This window comes from Nuphar pumila, chromosome 5 (genome assembly GCF_984573655.1).
Source record: "Nuphar pumila chromosome 5, dmNupPumi1.hap1.1, whole genome shotgun sequence".
In the NCBI taxonomy this organism is placed as follows: Eukaryota; Viridiplantae; Streptophyta; class Magnoliopsida; order Nymphaeales; family Nymphaeaceae; genus Nuphar; species Nuphar pumila.
Window position 1 is genome coordinate 103,467,099 of NC_143253.1, and position 23,466 is coordinate 103,490,564.

At 39.2% G+C, this 23,466-nt stretch overlaps 2 protein-coding genes, 2 non-coding genes and 1 pseudogene across 5 annotated transcripts; 2 read left to right on the forward strand and 3 right to left on the reverse strand.

Annotated features, from left to right (window-relative positions):
* Nucleotides 1-1,884: 1,884 nt before the first annotated feature.
* LOC149837972 (putative GTP-binding protein OBGM, mitochondrial) lies at nucleotides 1,885-5,162 on the forward strand. The gene is made up of 4 exons (XM_090007548.1): nucleotides 1,885-1,984; nucleotides 2,538-2,620; nucleotides 2,808-2,870; nucleotides 3,026-5,162. The coding sequence occupies exons 1-4, from the start codon at nucleotides 1,885-1,887 to the stop codon at nucleotides 4,259-4,261; spliced, it is 1,482 nt and encodes a 493-aa protein (XP_089863674.1). The 3' UTR covers nucleotides 4,262-5,162.
* A 3,750-nt stretch (nucleotides 5,163-8,912) lies between these two features.
* LOC149837973 (mitochondrial import inner membrane translocase subunit TIM23-2 pseudogene) lies at nucleotides 8,913-10,033 on the reverse strand (annotated as a pseudogene). The gene has a single exon (XR_016432144.1). The product of XR_016432144.1 is annotated as a mitochondrial import inner membrane translocase subunit TIM23-2 pseudogene (transcript).
* Nucleotides 10,034-10,969: 936 nt separating this feature from the next.
* Nucleotides 10,970-11,051, reverse strand: TRNAS-CGA (transfer RNA serine (anticodon CGA)). Its single transcript has one exon. It is a non-coding gene; the product is annotated as a tRNA-Ser (tRNA).
* Nucleotides 11,052-13,643: 2,592 nt separating this feature from the next.
* Nucleotides 13,644-19,183, forward strand: LOC149837975 (adenine DNA glycosylase-like). Its single transcript, XM_090008164.1, has 6 exons — nucleotides 13,644-14,159; nucleotides 16,067-16,126; nucleotides 17,220-17,339; nucleotides 17,443-17,540; nucleotides 17,930-18,513; nucleotides 18,885-19,183. The coding sequence occupies exons 1-6, from the start codon at nucleotides 13,644-13,646 to the stop codon at nucleotides 19,181-19,183; spliced, it is 1,677 nt and encodes a 558-aa protein (XP_089864290.1).
* Nucleotides 19,184-20,325: 1,142 nt separating this feature from the next.
* On the reverse strand, nucleotides 20,326-20,397 carry TRNAN-GUU (transfer RNA asparagine (anticodon GUU)). Its single transcript has one exon. It is a non-coding gene; the product is annotated as a tRNA-Asn (tRNA).
* Nucleotides 20,398-23,466: the final 3,069 nt, after the last annotated feature.

A 23,466-nucleotide genomic window follows, 5' to 3' on the forward strand; every position in this document is an offset into this window, starting at 1 on the left:
GGGTGTTCTGTTGAGAAACCCGTATCTCGTCTATCGAGGCCGGTATCGAGTCATGCGAGACATGTAGATACCCCGATAGCGGATGTGATTCGAGATAATCACATGCATCATGTTGGCACAAGGTACTGCTGTTTCAAAAGATAGAGTAAAGTTGATAAACTTTACATCTTTGTGAAACACTCCTGTTGAGGCTTCTATTGAGGAGCTATACCCCCTTTATCGTAGAGTACTTATAGTCGTGCACGACACGTCTAGTACTGCGATGATCGGATGAGACGGTCGTGCGACCTCGAACAACGCTAAATGCAAACTGTTGTAATCACATAAATGGCCTCACATTCGCCTTCACAGGCAAGATGCTCGAGTGGTTTAAAGACCACAGCATAGAATGGGTCGTTAGTTAAGCAACCCCTAACGCACCCGTTCGCTTCTGGTTGTCTGTCAAGGGAGAGGACAGATCGGTACAAAAACTCCAATGGACAGGTTGTTAACAACCACCCCACGGGCAAAGATCCGGCCTCCCCAGTCATTGGAGTTAGGGGAAAGGGGCTACAATAGTTAGCTTAACACTTCTGCAGAAGTTGGATGCATCCGTGGCACTGCTTTTCAGCCTCTGGGGAATCCTCTCTCGGCTAAAGCCGTCCCCTTTGGAGCGGACTCAACTAGCTATTCGGGTTATTGAAAATACATAGAATAATAGACGCCCGAACTAGTCTCAGTTGTTTCTATGTTTTGCCTGCGCGTACCCGCAGGCCAGTAATATCGGAACATAAAGTCTGTTCACTTTGGTTGCTGGGCCGTGAGATTCGTTGCACTACTGATTCGCTGCACTACTGATTCGTTGCACTACTGATTCGCTGCACTACTGATTCGCTGCACTACTGACTCGCTTGCACTACTGATTCGCTGCACTACTGATTCGTTGCACTACTGACTCGCTTGCACCACCGACTTGCTTGCACTACTGATTCGTTGCACTACTGATTCGCTGCACTACTGATTCCTTGCACTACGTATTCGCTTGCACTACTTACGCGTTTGCACTGGTTATCTGCATGCATTGCTTACATGTTTAACTGCATATTTGCTTTAAACTGTGTAACTTACTGAATTAAATTACATAATTCAGATCCTTGTAGTCTCTCTTGTGCGCCTACTAGTTTTTCGTGAAACTAACCCATTCTATGGGTACAGGTGATGATTAGGTACACCACAGGCGATGGCGCGATGGCTAGATGGCTCCAAGACGTTCTTCTTCCTGCTCTTAGCTCGCGTCCTGTTGTTTGGGGTTTTGTAACGGATTTTCCTTGGGAGATCCTAATTTTGTACTATTTGGAGAACTTCTTAAATGAAAGTGGCTTTTCCAAGTGTCCGCAAGTAGCATGTGTTGTGCGTTTTGGTTCTTTTAGCTAACGCGCTCAAAGTTGTCAGCTTGCCTTTCTGAAATTAATAAAAGTATAGTCTTCCGCTGATTTCGTAAATCATCTCTGAGATGAAGAGATTCCTTTTTAGTCTCTTGTCTTCTTTTTTTTTCTTTTTTTCTTTTTTTTCGAAAGGTTTGCAAGCTTGAAATTTTGGGGTGTTACACAGATAATCCTAGTTTGTTGGATAAGTGGGTATATCCAAAGACCCCAGTGTTTGGTGGGGGTGGTTTGATTATGGTCTTATCAGAAGACTGTGGAGGAAGTCAGGAAACCACCAAGTAATAGGGAATGTTTATGGTTTTCAGGGGTAGGAGTTGGAAGCCACGAATTACTGAGATTTTTTTTCTGATAAGCTATGAAGGAAGACCTTAATGCATATCTTGTGGATCCTTTTTTCGTTGTCCTTTAAAATTTTCTCAAGGTTGGTTTGATTCTTGGTTTTCAAATTCAGGAGAGAAAAATGGTGGATAGAATCAAGCTGTGGGTGAAAGGAGGGGAGGGAGGTAGCGGGTGTGTAAGTTTTCGACGGAGTCGACATGATCGCCATGGCCGACCTGATGGTAATCTTAAACTAATTCATTGTTTTCACAGGGTTCCTTGTTTACTTCTTGTGGTGTATGATTCAAATTCCACAACTGAGTTCCTTCTTCCTTTTTTTCCAATTGTGGTTGCTGATCAGCATTCTCAGGAAAAAAAATGCACACCGATTTTCACAGAGTAGCCCAACAATCCATGGATTCCCATGAATTGGAGAATTGGTTAATCTTAAGTTTTAGCTGTGTCTGTTTAGGAGAAGCAGTTTACAAAGATGTCTTTGGTCTTTCGACTTTATACAGGATTTGCCTAATTAGATTGGTTGAGAAACATCCCTGTTATTGTATGCCAAAAAATCTGAAATGGGCAAAGGTGGTTCTTCAAGATAAATAAAACTTCCACAGTAAAATTTTGTCTCTCTACTTGTTTAGGTGCAGGCTTGTTGTGGAAGTTGTTTGAATTGATTAATTAAAGAACGGTGAACCTTATCTTTTTCAATTTGATATCTTATGGATAAGTTTGTTCTTGTGATCACTGTTTCACAAAGATTTCAGTAATGATCATGTTTTGATGACGTAGGTGGCAATGGTGGCAAAGGTGGAAATGTTATTCTTGAGTGCTCTGCATCAGTTTGGGACTTAAGTAACCTACAACATCACCTGGTGTGCAGTAAAAAGATTCTTTTTTATTCTTTTGCTCTTTATATATATATATATATGTTGATTTATGTTATCGATTGTCTATTTGCTTACATTTTAATGAATAGCATTAGTTTACGAAACTGTTATAAATCTATATTTCTGGAAGTCGTTATTGCTTTGTCTTTATTAATCACATTCTTTATGACAGAATGCAAAAAGAGGAGGTCGTGGATTGTCCAAGAATAAGATTGGAACCCGAGGAGCAGACAAGGTTATGATTTGTAAGCATTTGTTTTTAAACCGTGAATAACTTGCTCATGGCTACCTTTGATTTGGTGTAACTAGTTATCAAATAAAGAAAAGATTTTAGTAAAACGCAAATTTCAAGTTGCTTTTAATTAGAAAAAAAAAATCTTACTTTTGCAGGTGGCTCAAGTGCCAGTTGGTACTGTAATCCATTTAGTTGAGGGGCAATGTCCCTTAATTGTAGAAAGTACCAATTCATATAAAGATCTGCAACCATGGGAAATTCCCGATGATGTTGAGGATGACAACTACTCAGATGATAGGAACACTGGTTCTACTGAATGTATAAAGAATCAGGCGCATGATGGGTCCCAGAGAAATGGTTTATCTGGTAAACATGTTGATCGTGAGAGGATTACTGGGAGATCACCACTGTTATACCATACAGATCAAAATTCTTCAATGATGAATAAGGGTCCCTCACTTTGTTCTGATGAAGAAGTTGGATCTCAAACAGAAGAATGCCTTCCATATTCAGATCATAGTGATAGCGAGGTGGAATGCATGATATCTGAATATGAGGCATCTGAAGAAGAAATGGAAGAGGAAATTATGCAGTATTCTGTTGCTGAACTAATAAAACCTGGACAACGACTAATTGTTGCTCAGGGTGGGGAGGGTGGATTAGGTAATGATTCTCTGGGAAGGGCTATTAATTCTAAGAATCACAAACATGTTAAACAAAGTGATAACTCAAGTGACCTCAAAGATTTGGATGATGAAGCTGCATATACTGCAGGGAAGCCAGGTTCAGAAACCATTCTTGTCTTAGAACTCAAGAGTATTGCCGATATTGGTCTTGTTGGTATGCCTAATGCTGGTAAAAGCACCCTCCTAGGTGCTATTTCAAGGGCAAAGCCTAACATAGGGCATTATGCTTTTACGACATTGAGGCCCAATATAGGGAATCTGAACTATGATGACTTTTTCTCTGTCACGGTTGCTGATATTCCTGGACTAATAAAAGGAGCACATGAAAATCGAGGTCTGGGGCATGCCTTTCTGCGTCACATAGAGCGTACAAAGGTTATTGCTTATGTAGTAGATTTATCAGCTTCACTGGATGGGAAAAAGGGGATACCACCATGGGAACAGCTAAGGGATCTGGTTATGGAACTAGAAAGTCATCAGCCTGGTTTATCTGACCGTCCGTCTCTGGTAGTTGCTAACAAAATTGATGAGGAAGGTGCAGACAAAGTTTGTGAAGAACTGAAAAAAAGGGTGCAGGATGTTCCCATTTATCCTATATGTGCAGTCTTGGAGGAGGGTATTCCGGAGTTAAAAACTGGACTTAGGTTGCTTGTAGATGGTGTTGAAACCAGTAGAGTTAAACTAGATGCAATCATGGTTGATTAAGGGCATCCTTCTTGATCCTGGGAGGTTACACTAAAGTATGTGGATGAAAGAGGAGGTCCTGGAGATTACTTTCATGAAATGCCACCTTACCTAATTACCTTCCAAGTTCATGGCAAAAAAAAAACTTGGTATCATCTTACAATAGGAGCTCAACGATCAACCCCACATTGGGTTTTTGTTCAACAATGAGATCTTATTGGAATGCTCATACCTGGTTCATTCTTCTGATTGGAGAAGATTTTTCTGCAGCATTTGGATCATTATATTTCTAAAGGTAGGTTACAGTAAAGTATGTGGATGAAAGAGGAGGTCCTGGAGATTACTTTCATGAAATGCCACCTTACCTTCCAAGTTCATGGTGAGAAAAAAAACTTAGTATCTTACAATAGGAGCTCAAATCACGCCCATATTGGGTTTTTGTTCAAGAATGAGATCTTATTGGAATGCTCATACCTGGTTCATTCTTCTGATTGGAGAAGAATTTTCTGCAGCATTTGGATCATTTTATTTCTAAAGGGAAAAAGCCATTAGATATCATATAACCTCTCCAGAGAATTATCTGAACGTGGCTGATTTAAGTTCTTATGCAATCAGCTTTACTACAGAACCTGCTGCTATAGCTAATTGTCAGCAATCTTTAGAAAATGGGAGCACTAAAAACTCTTCATAATAAGCAGCAGCCTTGACTAGAATGATTTGATATCACATCTTTGGCTTTTGTATTTATGATATCCAATCCAATACTACATGCGTTTGTCAATGTACATACCCATTTCCTGAGTCCTGACACATGAAGGGTTGCTTGGCTCCATTGCTGTAGTTTTTTTTCACAGGTAGTAATGTACTAGAGATCGCAGATGATAAAGACTTGTGTTCTTCTGTGTCGTAACTTTATCACTTATTATTTGTTTAATTGTATTGTTTGGTTCTGTATGCATGTTCAATCATTATTGGTCAGTCTCAACAGGTTTCATCTGCATGCATTGATAAGAACAATTCTGTTCAATTCAACAAGAAAAAAAGTATAAAAAATCATGAGAGCACCTTAACCTACTTGAAAGTTGAAACAAAAACCTTTATCGATATGTGTATGTTCATGTGTCTGTGCTGTACGCTATTCCAAATTCACTTTTTAATAATGATCAGTAGAACACCCACCTGGGTTGCCCGAGTGGCAGCGGGCCTGAGAGAAGCTGATGACCCCTTGGTCCCAGGTTCAACTCCCACCAGGTGTGTGGATGCCTTTAACTGGTGGGTTTCATAAAGGCTTAGGTGTCGGTGACCTCATCCAGGGCTTACCTCGCAGGGGGCAAGCTCATTAAGTGACCCAGTCCTCGGAGAGGGTTCCTCGTCAAATAAATAAATAGTGCATCAGTGGAACATGCTTTTATGCTTGATCTGTCACTAAACAGCTTCTTTTTCTTGTTACATTCTTATGCTTTTAGTGAAGAGCATTGGACTAGATGTAAAATTTGTAGTTTAATCTATTTATCCAGCTCTCGTGGTTCTTTTTGTAAGTGTTATCATCCACAAACTGTTCGCAATGAGTGTTGCATCGGCATGACCATGTTTTGCAGTCATGTTAGGAGCATAAAGCACAGAGCAGCTTGTTTTCTCGAGATACCTTCTATTTTCTTTTTCTTTTTGAATAGGCAAGCTCGTTCGGGATGAGATGCTTGACCAAATTCCACCAATTAAAATCTCATGCTTGAGTGAGCCGACTAATATTACTTAATGAGAAAATTACAACAAAATTTTCGAGGAAATGGATGTTTAAGTGCCGTAGGGTACCTTAATTTTTTGAATAGGTTCTTAGATAATGAAATACATAACCCTTGTCTTAAGGAAAACTGAACACTATGTCGGCCGCTGTTTCATGCTCTTTCCTTTGAAAGAGTCTCTCTTTCATAGGAAATAGGGTCTTTTTCCTACAAATGGTTAAACAAACATCTTTATGAGAAATATATGGTGGGACCCACCTAATAAGTGCCAAAAAACAGTTTCCTATCAAATTGGGTTTATAGTTCATACCTCCCCCCAACTCCCCACCTCTCCTTGGGAAAGCACTTTCCCTCCAAAGTGGCCCTTTCAAAGGAAAGAGGCTTCCCTTGACTGGGAGTGTAACAAACGCCTCCATTTCTATAATTTTTACATGGACACCACACACGATTGTCATTTTGTGGACGAGCCAAGTTCACAACACTTGTTCATGCACCATTAAGTGCGCAAAAATAAATGTTACTTTCCAAAGTTCAAAAACAATAGTGCATGGAAAAATGAATATTTCTCTCGAGATTGTGCTAACAATAATGCATGTCAAATTGAACCCACAATACTTTGAAAATACCGTAATTTTATTTGCAATTTAACTTACCAAAATCTCGTGGGCTTCTATAAGGTTCTACAAATCCTAGGATATTTGTCACAATGTGCTGCCAGGTTAAAAATTGCATATTGCTGAGTTAACTCATCTTTTATCAGACAGTGCACGAGACAAAACTATGATGTCTGTTTTAGCGTTTAACATATTGTTTGCTCCATATCTCCATAGTTACCCAAAGCTTGTTGGTACATGGGGAAGCTCCCTTCCCCAAAGTGCGCTGGAGAAGCCAAAAACTCTTCACTTTCTCAAAAGAAAGGGAAGCATTGGGAAACCCATTTTTGAAATATAAAAACTTGTTTCTCTTTCGTGGGTAGTCCATTTCCTCCTGTTTCTGAGATTGATTCCCCCTCTTTTCCTTGAGGTTTCCCTCTTTGTTGTTGCTTCCCACTTGCTTTTCAATCACTTTCTACATTTTTCATAATGAAAAATAGTAAATTTTTTATAACAAGCTTCCATGCCATTTCTTACCTGCATCCTCTCGTGCTTCATATGCATTTCCTCTTTTGTTTTTTTATGTGCTTGCATAATAGCTTCACAACCGTATCCTATTTTCCACTTCATACTACTTTTAAACACTCACTTCCCAGCTTCTACTTTACGCATCATTTCTAGTATCCATTTTATTTACCTAGTAACTATGGTTTGCTCTCTCTCTCTCTCTCTCTCTCTCTCTCTCTCTCTCTCTCTCTAACAAAAAAAACCATAACCAAATACAAGCATGTCTAAGCTCGAAGATTATTCTTGTTTTGGTCACAAGTAAAATGAGCCATCACACTTTAGAAAGTTCAAGCTGTGATTGTTTGTCACATGGCCAGTCCTGTCACCAACTTTCTCGAGTTTCAAGAGGAGCATTCTCAAATGAGTCACAATCTCAACTTATACTTTTCTCATGTTTCACTAAACTTGAGAAAGTGTTACAATTGTGATTTGTAATCACAAAATTTTGAAAAAAATAAGTGTTTGTGATGCCATTGGCATCCACTGCATAGATGAACGGCATCAGAGGGACTTGTCAGGGGTACCCCCTGTCCTGATACGTACTCTTTCTGCTCCATGCCAATCACCCCGTCCAAACATGGCCGAATGGGAACAATGACCTCCCTCATTCTGGATTTCACACTGCAACTACTAGGACAATAAGAAACTCCATTTTATTCCATCAGGGACTAGAAGAACATACATAACCAAAATCAGACAACAGTATGATATATCAGAAACAAAGGAGAAAGTTAATCAATTAAGCTAACAAAACGTGCTATAGAAGTCTTAACTTGACTCCCACCTGCCAAGTGGGAAAATTTAGCAACCCAAAATATTCCACACATTTCGCTGCTGTTGGGAAATGGAGAATGTATGGGAATTTTTGTTAATGTTAACAGTAGGAAGTGTGGACTTCCAGAGGAATCTGATTTCCCAAATGACATCTAGAGTATGCCCCAATGTTCATGACCCGTCATGGATTTCTCAAGACACAAATATTGATCTGATAACCAGCAAAACCCAGATATTGTTTTCCAAGGCCTGATAACTCATCTCAAGATCTTTTTGCTCCAGCATGTTTGCTTTGGGTGATGAACAATCACAGCTGAGAAAGTAAAAGCTGTGATTGTTGATCACAAGGTCAATCTTTCACAAGATTCAAGGCAAAAACAATTACAGCAGGCAATTACAATCACGACTTGTACTTTTCTCATGTTTCACTAACCTTGAGAAAGTGTTATGATTGTGATATACAATCACAGAATCTTAAGAAAATTCATGCATCACATGGCATTGCAAACATGCGTGAGTCTTCAGTTTCATGGATTTGAAATGCAATGCACTCACCAAAGAGCTCATCAAGGGTCACATGCACGACTCAAAGGACCCTAGAATAACAAACAAATGGATTCAAACAAATCAATTAACGTCTTTGAACGTCAAGACTCCATGAATTAATCAAAAACTAAAACGTACAACGAATGATCAACACTCGGATTTTGTACATAATCAGTACCAAGATCTGCAATAACCATTCAAGAAGACGAGCAATTATGCAACACCAGAGACAATCCCAGATAAAACTCTGACAGAAATTTTCATCGACCATGTCAGCATCTGAATCAATGAGGTTCAAATTTACACCAAACACCATAAACAAGCAAAAGAAAGTTGCACCTGATCGAATCGCAATGGTTTTTTTTAAGCGATAGCTGAAATTATTGGTGTTCTCTATCAATTTGTAACGAGGAATGTAAAATAATCAAGATAACAGTCGATCCTTATGAATGAACATAATTTTTTTCTGAAATTAGCATATGCCAACATCAAATACCTTCCGCGAGAGCAAAGATCAAGTCGACGGATTGACGAATTACAATATTTAATCATCTAAGAAAGCAAGAAATAGGACTTCTCTCATGTTTCATCGTGTTCCTTAGCCACCAACACATCAAAACCCCAAAACCATAACATGATCACCAACAAAAGGGAAAAACTCTAAATGGGGACGTATCTCTTTGCTGCTTGTTTTGCCGCAACAGCTGCCCCGGCCGCCAACCCTCCAATGGCGCCGGCGACCGCCGCCGACCGGGGGCCCGACGCTGCCTTAAAGAGCGCTCCTGTGCCGAGCCCGGCCATGACGCTGTTCAGGATGTCGTCCGTGTCCCTAGCAGCAATGATCGCGCTCTCCATCCCGGCAAAGAGCAAGCCCATCACGCCCAGCCGGTTGCCCAACTTCCGGCCGGTATGGCCGGAGGCATTCAGGACGCGATTGACGCGCAGCTTCAGGGAGTCGCCCTGCTCGGCGGCCCTGAGCCCGTCCACAAGGCCCTTCACGGCGCCGCCGGTCGCGCCGGCGAGGTAGCCGCATCCGGTGTAGTACTGGAGGTTCTCGCCCCACGACCGGCGTTGGGTGGCTGCCTCCTCCTGGAAGAGGAATTCCGGCGACGTCGGCAGCCGGTAGAGGTTGTGAACGGGGATCTGGAGGTCTTGGTAGGGATTGTAGAGCTTGGTGTTCTCATCAAGCCGATCCGATGTGCGATCCATAAATGGCAGTTCTAGGGTTTGAGGGACGAAGAGCGGTTTTCAGGGTTTCAGGGGGGGAGAAAACTTCTCGGTTCTGGAAAAAATTAGGGTTTATGGGAAGAAAGTTTTTTTTGTATTTTTTGGGGGTGGGGGGTGGGTGGGAGTTTGATGGGAGAGATCTTTCTGGTCTTGGGCGGTTTAGGATTTGGTGGAGGAGAGAAATTTCCGGATTTGGGCAGTTTGGGGGTTTGCTCGGGAATTGGATCTAGGGTTTAGGGAGGATTCTTCTGTCGTTAGATTGATAGGGATTTGGGGTGGAGGATTTCTCCCTCTAAGCGTTTGATTCTGCGACGGAGAGGGCTGGAAAACCCTAGGGTTTTTGTGAGGGGTTTGAAGAAGGCGGTTCTAGGAGTTATATATATTGTGCAAGTGGGTCCCGCTTAAAAGAATGAAAACGGGTCTGGACTTTTGTAAGAATCACACCACCATCAATTGCAGTGCGTGCGGCCGAATTGGATTCCACTCATCCCCTGTCAACTCCCTTGTCTTTATGCTCCTCTTATACCTTGTGATGCAAGTTTTTTTTATCAACTCTGACCCTATGGATGGATTCAGCATGGTCGATGTATTTGTTCAATGAAAAAATATAAATTTTTAAATTATAAAATTTTGTATTTTATCAACCATTGATTTTTTGAATCGCCAAAATATCCTAAACATGTCGGATTTCAAATTTTCGATGATTTAAATGCACATCTGCAGAGCCCCATAGTGTAGTGTGGATGGGCCTTTGTTATCATAAGGGTGGTTAAGGTTCAATCCCTATGAATGTCACTTCTCTCCACAAGCCCAAGCCCAGTTAAGCCTTGAGGCTGAGTGTCCTAACTACATAGTCTAATGTCACAAAGATACGTGGTCCGTGTCCACATGTCGCCAAGGATACACCACCAAAATGACATGTTCTTGTGACATAGCACATAGTCCCTCCGAGGGTTGATCTATGATCAAACTATCCTGAGGCTTTGGGTTTGTCCGTCTAACTAAAAAAAAAAAAAAAACTTGCATCAATGAAGTCCCAAGAAAGGGGTATGAAGATAGAGATGACATAGGGGATGAGTGAAACCGATTTGCCTGCAGCCTAAGTCTTCCCCAATCTCTTAGTGCCATCACACTTTTTTTCACTTGGGTATTGCGGATTTCTTTCAAAGAATTCCTAACCTGCCAGTCGAGTTTGAACAGACAGTCCAGCTCATTAAGCCCAATTAAGCTTGACTCATATAGTTATATAAAGAATTTATATTTTATACATGTATGCATTTTGTCGACAGCACGATTCGAACCTGCGCAGGCAAAGCCCAACAGATTTCGAGTTTGTCTCCTTAACCACTCGGACATATCGACAACTTATAATGCTCCAGTTAGAAGGGTGGAGAAATGGGAAAATATATTAGTTAAAAGAGGTCGGGGTAGGCCTAGGAAGACATGGATGGAGGTGATAAGAAAGGATATGAATGCTTTGAACCTCACCGAGGACATGGCATTGGATAGAAATGAATGGAGGAGAAGGATTTATGTGGAAGACCCATAATGATTTTCTTTGTTGGTTCATATCGCCGACCCCAATTGTTTTGGGATGAAGGCGTAGTTGTTGTATGCATTTTGTTCATAATATGGTTATAAAAAAAGGTCTTACCTCAACGGGTAAGTCATTGTTTTTTTTTTTAAGTAGCTTAGGTTCAAATACTGCCATCTTTCTCTTTTTTTAAAAAGCTTTTGACACATTTTAAAAACTTTTAAAACCTTTTTAAAATAACAGTGTTCAGCTTGAACTGAGCAGAGCTTTGCTTGAGCTTGAACAATCAGATTTTCTAGTTGAGCCAAGCCAAGCCAGCCTAAGCTTGACTTCAACCCCGCTGGTGTGCATCCCTACCAGTGACTGCTCCCACGACCTTCTCAATGTTCTTCCAATATCAATTTAGGTCATGTTTGGAAACTAGTAGCTGGGATGGGAAGTGGCAGCTGAATTTAGCCGGTGGTAGCTGTCAATTTCATGTTTTAGAGTAAATACAATGGCACTTTCATCTCAAATGTAACAACTCCCATCCCAGCTACCAGTTTCCAAACAGCCACCAGGTGATAATTTGATTTTTTGCCAAATGCATTAACTCCTATCTCAGTTCCTACATTCCAAACAGGCCTTTAAGCTTTTTAGCTGCATTCCAAACAATTGTACAAGTGAAAATGGTAAATCTCCAGCTGAAACGGTTTCACTTATCCCAAACAACCATATGGATTTGATAAAACCACAAAATTTGGAGATTCCATAAACTGCATCTTTAGTTGCCACACAATGGTAGTTTCCAAATAGGGCCTAAAAAAAACTTCAAAGAATCTATTTTGTGTTGTTGGAAATGAATCAAAGATTCAAAATCTTCCTTTCATTTATTTAGAAATAACAAACAGAAACTACTTGTTTGCAATAATTGAGCAATCAGCAGCATAGTGACAAATATCCCGAGATTTATGAAAATATTGCGATAATATGCCTGAAAGTTTAAAAAGGCAATTTCTTGCAAGATTTTCAAAATATCGTGAGATTTATGAAAAAACAAAAATACCATGATTTAATCATGATATTTATGTTTTAAACTGCTGTTTATCATGAAAAAACCGTGTATTTTTATTTTTAAATAATTTGTATTAATATTTTATTATAAAAATTATTTTTTATATTTTAAAATTATTTTTTATCACCGAGATTTTGTTGAAAAAAAAATCCAAGATTTATGAAATTTTTTCAATTCGTCACGAATTTTTCAAAAACTCAATTTTGCCAAAAAAAAAACATTTGTCACTATAATCAGCGGTGATTCTATTGAGATAAACGAGTTTAAAAGAAAAGGGAATTCTATTGAGAAAAGAATAAATCCATGTAAATGGATGAGTTAAAGACATTTTCATGAAAATCAAGAATCTTTCTTTTATGCATGCTGAAATAAGGTTCTACTATAAAAAACAATATATATTTTATGATTATTAGATCATGGCTTGGGTGCAAGTGGGTCGGATTTGCATCAGATATCCAACTCCAGCTATGACATTTTTGGGTGGATACGGTTTTTAAATAAAGTATGTAAAATGGTTCGGAATCGGACACGAGATAAAAAAATGCTTTTTTTAAAGTATCCATATTTTTATTTATTTCTTCAAAGTATGCATTTATCGTATGTATTTGAAAATTGAGGGGCAAACCATAAATTCAAATAAGTCAAGCGCCTATTTACCAATTACCCAAAAATTCAATGATTCGGCTTTTAAATAAATAAAAAATAGGACATTTTCTATCCAGCTGATGCCGCTGACAACAGTGACAAAAGTTAAAAAATGACAAAATATCAGCAGCCAAAAACTCGCTGGAATTTGATTTTTTTTTTTTTAAATCTCATTTTTTTCTGCAAAATCCCAGCAATAAAAATTAAATTAAAATAAAAAATGTTTTTATAAGAAATATGAATAAAAAACACATGATTTTTTCAAGATAAATAGTTGATAAAAACATAAATATCGCATGTAAAACATGATATTTATGTTTTTGATGGAAAACTCATGAGAAATTGAAAATATCAGGAGAAATTATCGTTTTTAACTTTCAGATAATTTCTCGCAATATTTTCATGAGATTTTTCCATAAATCTCACTGGATTTGTCACTATACCACTGATACCACCCATCTCAACATTGAGGGCATTTTTTTACGCTGCGACTTACAACCACCCATCTCAACATTTTTACAAGATGGAGACCACACCCATATAGTAAAATGCCAAAATGGGCAGCTGCATCAACACCTCAACATTTCTTAAGATGGAGACCACGCCTAAGAAATTCTAAGATGGGTGGCTGTCGGAGGCGCTGCATATAAAGTGAACACAAAATGATATCATACAGCGCCGCTGCATACAATGTGAACACAAAACAGAAAAAGGGAAAGAAATGTGTGCCGCCGATGCTGCTCTGGCTACCAGGGTAGCATCTCTATCGGCGGGAAGGAACGAGTTCAAAAAATCCGAGAGCTCTGGCCCCCGCTCCAGCTCATACAGTCGTGACTCTCTCTTCTCACAACCACCGGCGTGCTCGATGGATGGAGGAGGAAGGAGGACTCGCTTAGCGAAGAGGGAACCCAAGGAAGAAGAAGATGAGGCAGAAATGGTTGTTCTTTCAGACATCGAGGATTTCTCCGTGGAAGCAACTCAAAAGATTCGACCGTCTCTGCTCAAATGGTACGATAGGAACCAGAGAGTACTGCCGTGGAGGACCAACCAACGGAGCCAACCAAAAGAAGAATCGAAAGAAGAAGAAGAAGATGATGGGGAAGAGATTCGTGCGTACGCAGTGTGGGTGTCGGAGGTGATGCTCCAGCAGACGAGGGTTGCGAAGGTCGTGGATTACTACAACCGTTGGATGCAGAAATGGCCCACTCTTCGCCATCTTGCTCAGGCCTCTCAGGAGGTACGTGGTTCTTGTTTCGTTCCTTTCTTCAGTATATGCATCATCCAAGAATCCCCAACGAAAGCAGTTGGTGTTTCAGAAAATTGGGGCGGGCAGTAAAAAGAGGTGAAAATATCCCTTCACAAATACCTTTAATCTTAGGGATCATGGTCATCATGGTGAACTTCAGATCAAGCGTTCAACATAAGGGAAGAACTCTCATTCCCAACTTGAAAGTTTGGGATTTGAAACAAGTAGAGGAATCTGCACCATTCAAAACTTCACACTTCACAATAATCATAAGATACACTGTTTTTTTAGTGCTCTGGATGCTTGAAACTTGAAAAAAGGCATGACTTCAAGATGATATTCAAGGCATTTCTTACGCTACCTAAACAAGAATGCTAATGCAAGATCCCCCCCCCCCCCCCCCCCCCCCCCCCCTCGCTTTCAATACGAAACTGTTTTTTTAGATAGGCAAGCTGGGGTTAGGCAGACCCCCACCAGATATACAACCATACCATTGTGATTTGAACTCGCAGCGTCCCAATACAAGGTGACGAGCACTCATTGTTCCTACCAGACAATAATCTGTAAGATTTTGATCCGAGAATTTTCTAAATTTCCTTATCCATAAAAAGTTTTTTTTTTATGGTTTAATTCGGAGATAGCTTCCCCGTGTTTCTACCATCCAACAATTGCACTCTATTCCCTTATCAAAAAGAACTTAGCCTCTCAAGAAACTAATTTGCCTCAAATATTGGAGTATCAGAAATATCCCCATTCATAGGTCCAAAGTCCACATCTATGACTTGAAAATAAAATGATCAAATCTGCGATCAGTTTTTAGATAAGTTGGATAATTTCTTTCATTGCATTATAGCCAGAAAAATCACACTCTCATGTAGCAACTCAAGAAAAAGATGTCCATAAATCAGACTCTAGCAATATCTTATAACAATAGTAAAGAAGAGTTAACCTTGCCATTGTGATTTCAATATACCAAGCTTAAGGTAGCATGGAGATTAAAGTTCATCAACATCTTAAAACTTGAGTGATCCAATCAAGTCAGGCTTTTGAGGAAAGTTGCAGTATAAACATTTTATTTTTCTCTCTGAATCTGAAAAATAGAATTGACTCTCAGTGGGTTTAAAGTTTATGCGAATATTTGGGACCATGATGGCCCATTGCTTGGTGTAATAGCAAGTGCTTGGGCTGTCAGTGCCGAGGGGACAGGAGTTTGAGAGTCCGGATCGGGTGCAATCACATGGCACAAATTTGTGCATTAAGCACCTGATTGCCCTCCATCAGGCCTTGGGCCCCACAACTGACAGGCAGGCCCTGTCCCCAAATGGAGGGTGGTCAGGTGCTTAATGCACAATGTTTGTGCAATCATATTGCACCTGATCTTTTCAGGGAGTTTGAGTCCGAAGCACCATCACTTTTAAAGGAAGAAGGTTTAGGGCAAGTGCAATATGCCCCTCCTCAGCATCCTGAAGTACATGACTTCTACGCTGAGTTTTTCTCCTTTTTGGGTACTATTATACCAACACTAATGCACCGGATCTCATCATCAGTTCAAAGTTGAGTATGCTTAGCAGTTTGCAAGAATAGTACTTGGGATGGGTGACCTCTTGGCAAGTCCTCGTGAGAACTTGCAAGGGTAACATGCTTGGGCAGTCAGCATGGAGATAGTGGTTCTAAGTCCTGAGGGCAGCCACTTCTCGCACAGAAAAGCAGAAAGTTAAGGCCAACCACAATATGTCCTTCCCCATCACACTGGAGTAAGGGGCTGTATTTTGTATGGTGTTTTTTATTTTGGAACCATGTTGACCTGCTTTTCCTTCAAGGGTTGGCAGCTGATTTGAATAATTCAACCTTATTCTTGAAGAACTTCATTTCGCACATCCTTACTGAATATTGTGCAGGAGGTTAATGAGATGTGGGCAGGATTGGGTTACTACAGGCGTGCTCGCTTTCTTCTAGAGGTGTGCCGATGCATTACCCTACTATGATGTTATTTCATTTACAATTATCACCTTCACGTTTTCTTTGTTTGTCCAATTATGTATTGAGTTGATCTCTTGGCCTGGATCTCCTGTATATATAATGACGAGTATACCCAGCTTTCAATGTTTGCGGCATGGGGTGAAAACTCAATGACCAAGATGGTATCTGTGAATTCTTGAGCTTATCACAGAGTAACTTCCACAGTTTTTTTTTGTTTTAATCATTGTTGAATTAAGAAAATTTACTTGGAACAAACCGAAATAGATCTATCTATGAGGACCTATGTAAGTCAGGGCAGTACCACCTGTCTCCTCACATTCAATGCAAAATAAACAGGGAATCACCGAAACTGCGTTCTCCTCCTAGATGAAATATTTCTTTTTGGGCTGTCTTGTATGTTTTTGGTTAGGTGATGATGTAGGCCACGTAGGCTCCTCTTAGGATTCCCAGGATCTGCCTTTTGCTTTTCATCTTGTGGATGAGGACCCAGGATTAAATTCAAATCCAGCTGACCATGGAGAGCAAGAGTTACGATTCACACTTCTTATATCATTCCAGCTGTATCAAATTTCTTCTGCTTCTATTATTTTCTTGTGCAAGTGGTGACTTGAAATGAACGTCAAACTGAATCTCCCCTGATTTCTGAGTAAAATTCCTCATTTTTTTATTCACTAGGCAAGTAGACACAGTTAGGCATGATGCATAATTCTCATTACTAAAGATTTATACATATCTTAGACAACTCCAGCCGGATCACTTTTCTTCACTTTATTAATTATTATTCACTAGGCAAGTGGGCACAGTTAGCCACAATCTGTAATTCTCATTAAAGATTTACACATATCTTAGACAACTCCAGCTGGATCACTTTTCTCTGCTTCTATTTGTTTGTGTAATTGATGATTTGAGATGCAAGTTGAAATTGGTGTTCCCTGTTTTCTGAATAAAATTATTCACTTTCCTATTCACCAGGAAATTTGATGCTGTGATCCTTGAGCTCATTATTAAAGATTTATTTTCATGTACGAATGCTTGAAATATTAACTGATCTTCTAAAACTGGTTCTGCTAGGGAGCAAAATCAATTGCAGAAAAAGGTGACAAGTTTCCAAAGACATTAGATGAACTTAGAAAGGTCCGTGGAATAGGGGACTATACAGCAGGTGCGATCGCCTCTATAGCATTTAAGCAGGTCAGCTTCCTTACTCCTCTTCTTTACTGCAGTGTGTATGGAAATCATTTTAAAAATTTAGTGTCTCCTTCCTAAAGCTGTTCATCGTGGCTTATGTTTCTAGGCAGTGCCTGTGGTTGATGGCAACGTAATTAGAGTGATCTCCAGACTGAAGGCCATATCTGCAAATCCAAAAGATTCTGCTACAGTGAAGAGTTTATGGTGAGCTCTTGATACCATCTTCACTGTGAACCTCTAGGTTTCTCCTATTCCAAGTGTGATAGTTCAAAGTCGGATGCACCTCTTCAGGAACTGAATGGCACAGTTCAAGAAAGTCTAAGAAATTGCAAATTTTGATGGACTTTGGCTTTGAAGCAAACTGTCAGAGTTCTTTGATAGAGTAGTGAATCACCAGGGTCAAGTATGGATTTGGCTTTCATCCAGCAGCTCAGTCTGTGTAGGGTCCATAGCCGCCCCCCTATGGCTTCCTCTGGTTGTAGGGTTGAATCTGCATTTTAAGAAGCTGTCTGAGAGCAACTGTTCCATTAGTATCACATTAAGTTTTGTTTAGAGTAAACTTTTGTTAGATAATGATTCTTGATGCACTGCAGGAAACTGGCTGGGCAATTAGTTGATCCCAACCGACCTGGAGATTTTAACCAGGCACTCATGGAACTGGGGTCGATCATGTGCACGAAAACAAGCCCAAGATGTTCTGCATGTCCCATTTCTGATCAGTGTCAGGCACTCTTGTTCTCCCAAAATCATGATCCTGACAATAGCAGTCAAGAAAGATGGGCCAACCGTGTCTCTGTTACAGATTACCCTATGAAGGTGGTTAAAGCCAAGCAAAGGCATGATTTTGCTGCTGTTTGTGTCCTTCAAATATCAAAGGAATGTCAGCCAAGCCTCTGGAAAATGAACAATGAACAAGATGTTTTTCTTCTTAAAAGGAGACCAAATGAGGGATTGCTTGCTGGGCTTTGGGAATTCCCATCTGTTCTGCTTGACAAACATGTTGTTGACTCGAGTTTGAGGAGAGTAGCCATCAACCAGTTTTTGAAGAAGACATTGGGTCTTGATGTCAACAAAAGCTGCTGTGTGATTCTGAGAGAGAATATTGGAGAACATGTCCATGTTTTCACACATATTCGACTTCGCATGTGCATTGAGTGGCTAGTTGTTCATCCAAAATGTGAGCTCAGTTCCCTTGCAGTACATATGATTCTCTGATTTCTGTTGTTTAAAGTTTTCTCTGTGGACTCAGTTACTCGAGATAATACTTGCATGGTTTTGCTAACAATCTTTGGCCACCATGGGTGGCGTTCATAAGTAACTGTGGGACCAAATGCGAAAACTAACTGTAACAAAGTTGGCCCAAGTTGCTCCCACAGTCATTGTGGGAGAGGTTGCCTGAAACCTTAGTCAAGTATTGACCCTGAGATTCTTATCTAGTCTTGGGGTAAATCAGGCTGAGTCATCCATCACTCAGGCTCTGTGAATCACTACACTAATATTTTCATTACTTAAAAAGCCACAACTACAATTTTTCTGTTTGTCATGCAGGTGGAATAGAAGCTTTACTGAGTGGAGAGGATCAAGGTAGCGTTATATGGAAATCTGTAGATGGAAATGCCATTAGGAGCATGGGACTGACATCTGGTGTGAGAAAGGTACTGATAGTTCACATTTCAAACAACAAAAACATTATGCAAGACCTATGGTACTATACTACAACTGTAGAAATGCATGATCATATTAAGATCCAATTGGGCTCTGTTTGGGATCTGGTTATTGGAGGGAATTTATGGAATTGGGGAAGTGAAACCATGCAATTTATGGATTTGGTTGCCAATTGCAAATAAGGAATAAATGCTGCAACTACCTCCTGAATTCCTCAAATGCTTTATAAGGGCCTGTTTGGGATCGGTAGCTGGGATGGGCGTTTATGGAGTTTATGCATTTGAGGAAGCGGCAGCTGCTTTGCCAGCTGCCACCTGTAGGAGGTGCTAGCTGCCAAATCCATCCTTAGTGTAAATACAAAGGAGAAAGGACCTCACTTCCTGTCCCAAATGCATAAATGCCCATCCTGGTGCCGGGATTCCAAACGGGCCCACCATGGACGTTTGACCAAGATTTTGCATGGGGAACACCAAATGCATAAATGCCCATCCCAGCACTGAAATTCCAAACAGGCCCTAAGTTCATTTCTCTTGAACCACTTCCATAGTAGTTTGACCAAACTACTTCTGCTAGTTCCTCATTTCATTACCAGCTCCCAAACAGAGTCATGTTCTCTTTATTTTTTCATGTTTTCACTTGTTACCAAATCGTGAGATTGTTTGTCGATATATTCATGATGCCTTCCTTTTCTTAATGCATGTTGCCTTTTAATATACAGGTCTACAACATGGTCCATGAATATAAGCAAAACAAGGTGCAAAGAAGTATTAAAAGAGAGAGAAAGAAAAGAAAGGCTAGTAATTGAGATTTCAGACCAAGATGATAATTGCTGCTCTAAGAGAAATTTTAGTGGTCCACTAATCATTGTTCATTATATGTCATTACAACATGCCTGTTGAGGGTGCTATCGCCTCCATCTCTACAACATGGTACCAATTTTGTGTGTAATGTAAAAAAGCTATATGGTGTTAAGCTATAACTAATTTTATCATTGGAGTTTGTTGTTTGTTCCACTGCTATGAGTAACTGCTGCAGTTTCAAAGTTCACTACTGCTCCAAGGATGAGCTAAGGTGAAACTATCCTCGATGGACATGGGGGAGCACTCATGGGGCTTTACAGTACATCACCTGAGAATTCTTAATTGGCTGGTTGTAATAGCCCAGGGCTATGGAACTAAGGATTATCCCGGATCTACACGAAGGTATTGACGGTGATTCTCACATCGCAAAACAGAATGTCATACGATGAGATAGAATGCAATAGAAACAAAGACAGGGAACGGGTTACCTACTCCTAACGGTCAAAGTGAGCCCCTTCATTAATCTCCCCAAGTAGGATTTGAACCTACGACCAATCGGTTAACAGTCGATCGCTCTACCACTGAGTTATTGAGGAACAACGGGAGATTAAATCTCATAGAGTTTAACTCCCGTTATCAACCCATGACCAATATGAGCCCGAAGCTTCCTTCATAACTCGCGAAACTTTTTCGTGACAACGGTATGATGACAATACAACAGTTTTGATCAAGAAGGAAATCCAAAAGGCACTCGAGTTTTTGGTTCGATTGCTCATGAATTGAGACAGTTAAATTTCATTAAGATAGTCTCATTATGTAATATCGTGTGTTTTTATATTATATTAAATTTTGAGATTTTAAAAAAAATGGCTAAGTGTTGCAGTAAAATCGATAAATCCTTGATTTTTGGTGGCGTTAATTGAGTTTGGGTTTGGCCCAGGTTTCATTGACACGACCTAAATGAGCCAATTAAGCTATAGTAAAAGTTTTTTATTTTGACATTTAAAATCGAGCAAAATTTGAGTGAAATTCAGGTAAAATTTGGAGGCAAAATTCAGGTTATATATCATTAGATGCGGCTCAAAATTTTGAATTCAATGATGTCATATTTTTCTAAATTCGAGATACAGTTGGCCCAAAAATTGCTTTAAAAAAAAAACTGTCTCGATGTGCCTGAGTATGGATTAGATTAGATCAAATTTGATCCAAGATTAAGGTGGATCTAGACCTAGTCCAAAACCCATATTACTTAGGATCTGGTTCAGTTTGAGATCTATATGGATATTGGATATGGATTTGGATCTTGGGTTTGGATTCAGATCCAAAATCTAGGTCCCATGAATTTAAAGTTTTAAATTCAATATAAAGGTTTAATTGAAGAAAATTTAGAGTTAAAAGACTCCAAGAGGGATAAGACACCCTTTGGAACTTTTTTGAATATTTACTATTTAATAAATAATAAATAAATAACTAATTAAATATTAATAATTATTTAATTTTGAAATTTATTTTGGATATGGCAATTATCTATTAATTAAGGCATCCAGAGAGGGGTGTCATCCTCTAGAAGAACCCAAAAGATAATTAAAAAAAAAGATAATAATAAGAGATAAGGTAGTTATGAAAAAAGAGAGAGATAGAATTCTAGAAACTCTATCTCCAAACTGGATTGGGACTCTACGGGGCGTCGCCCTCTAGAGAAGCCCATTCTCTATAAAAACTCAAAAAAAAAAGGGAGGGAAAGAGGAAAAAGAGAGAGAGAGAGGGAATGAAATGAGGAAGAAGAAGAGAGGGATTACTTTCTGTTTTCATCATCGACAATCTTCTTTTTTATTTCTCAACAAAGGTATCAATTTCTCTCTAAGTCCTTACGAGAAAGAATGAGTAAAAATATGATTTGTGTAAGGGTTTGGGGAAGAAGGAAAATCAGGTTGCAAAACAAATTAGATAATGTTAATTTTTATCAGATACATATATTTATACATATGTGAATCAATTTCTTCATGTACACAAATCTAAAAATATATGTAAATACATTTTCAGATTTGTCTATACCCATGGTTTTAAAATTTTAATATGAAAATAAAGTATATAGTGAAAGAAGCATGTAGATAGATTTCTTTTTGGTGCCTCGATTACGTAGATGAGTATGAGATTTGTCATTATCGGGTGCATATATATATATTCACATGTGCATGGATATATTTTATGAAGGACAATTTTCTCTTCATATCAATTTCTTTTTTTTCTCGATATGCGTAGCATAAGTACAAAGTAATTGATATACACATTCTTACATTCAAATTTATCATATATATACATGGACAAGGTTGAACAGATATGTCTGGTTCTGATTATGAATAGATCTAGACAGATCTATCGATATTCACTTACGTGCAGATCTGATCCAGATCTACTGATTTTTTTTATCATTATCAAACTAAGTGTAAGGCTGCCATTAACAATAAAAAAATAAATATTACTATTCATGCTTTATAAAGTGTCATCAACTACATGTTAATTTTGTGCAAAAATATAATTATTTAGGCATTGTAAAATGTCATCACATACATGCTCATTATGTGCAAAAATATTTCTGTGTATGTATTGTAAAATGTCATCAAATACAAGTTTATTATGTGTAGAAATTCAGGGCTACTAGCCGAATAAATTGTTATGTTTTCATCATACCCACTAATTTGAATTCTATAACCCCCCCCCCCCCCCAACAAAGACCGAGTTATGTTGAGCTTTTTTGAGACAATTAGGCAATTTGAAACAACCTTCAATTAGGCAATTTGGGATAGAGAACCTATTGATTTAGACAATAATATGAAGATCTTTGGTGTGAGTAAAGAGAGGTCTAGGCGAATCATCTTTTGAGAAAGTGATGAGTATTTGGATCGTGATTTGAGACACTAATGTGACTAGACCATTCAGTTTTGTAGACGAGGGCACTCTGACTTTGTTGAGAATTTTCTCTCCAGCCTGCTTAATGCTCTGTTGACACTCTGATCAATTTCAAAATAGGGTGTCATGAGCTTGGTTGAATGACCCTTAATGCCAAATTGACCCTTCTTCCTTGGGTTGCCCCAGCCGAAGCAGCTCACACTTCTTCTTTTGGATCTTGCTTAGTGTGTGACACCATTTGGTGTGGCAAGGGGGGAATGCCTTTTTTGAGTTGTTTTAGTTGGTATATCCATCTAGACCGCATGAGGCAATCAACACCAAAAGACGATGTGCAATTAGAAGATAAAGACAAAGAAAAAAGTTTAGAGCACTTTTTGACTAGGAGACCCTTGACTTCCTATTTTGGGAGCACGTGAGACTCTTGATTAACTAATCAAGGAAAATAACGTTGACCAGCTATGGTTGGCTAGGCAGACCTTCATCAAGAGGCTTGAGTCTGATCTTGATAATGAACACCTTAGCAAAACTTGAAATAACCCACATTTGACTTTTTTGGCTTGATGAAAAATCAGTTGAGAGTGACTACCTCTTTCTTCCACTATCTCAACATTGTTGGATTGATGGGAAGAGAACATGTTGGTGTAAATACTAATGTTATGATTTTCAAACTTTCTTCTCCTATGAGCTTATGGTCTTCTTTTTCAAGGTAATCTTGAATGATGTGAAAGAGAATAATGCATTGCTCAATATCATAA

Bases quoted from the DNA above. Each gene is read 5' to 3' on its own strand.
- LOC149837975 (XM_090008164.1), top strand. From the start codon at position 13,644: ATGTGTGCCGCCGATGCTGCTCTGGCTACCAGGGTAGCATCTCTATCG. The intron at 16,127-17,219 runs GTGTGCCGATGC...TGGTTCTGCTAG, and splicing joins GTGCTCGCTTTCTTCTAGAG to GGAGCAAAATCAATTGCAGA. The intron at 17,340-17,442 runs GTCAGCTTCCTT...TTATGTTTCTAG, and splicing joins CCTCTATAGCATTTAAGCAG to GCAGTGCCTGTGGTTGATGG.
- LOC149837972 (XM_090007548.1), top strand. From the start codon at position 1,885: ATGGTGGATAGAATCAAGCTGTGGGTGAAAGGAGGGGAGGGAGGTAGC. The intron at 1,985-2,537 runs GTAATCTTAAAC...TTGATGACGTAG, and splicing joins TCGCCATGGCCGACCTGATG to GTGGCAATGGTGGCAAAGGT. The intron at 2,871-3,025 runs GTTATGATTTGT...TTACTTTTGCAG, and splicing joins GAACCCGAGGAGCAGACAAG to GTGGCTCAAGTGCCAGTTGG.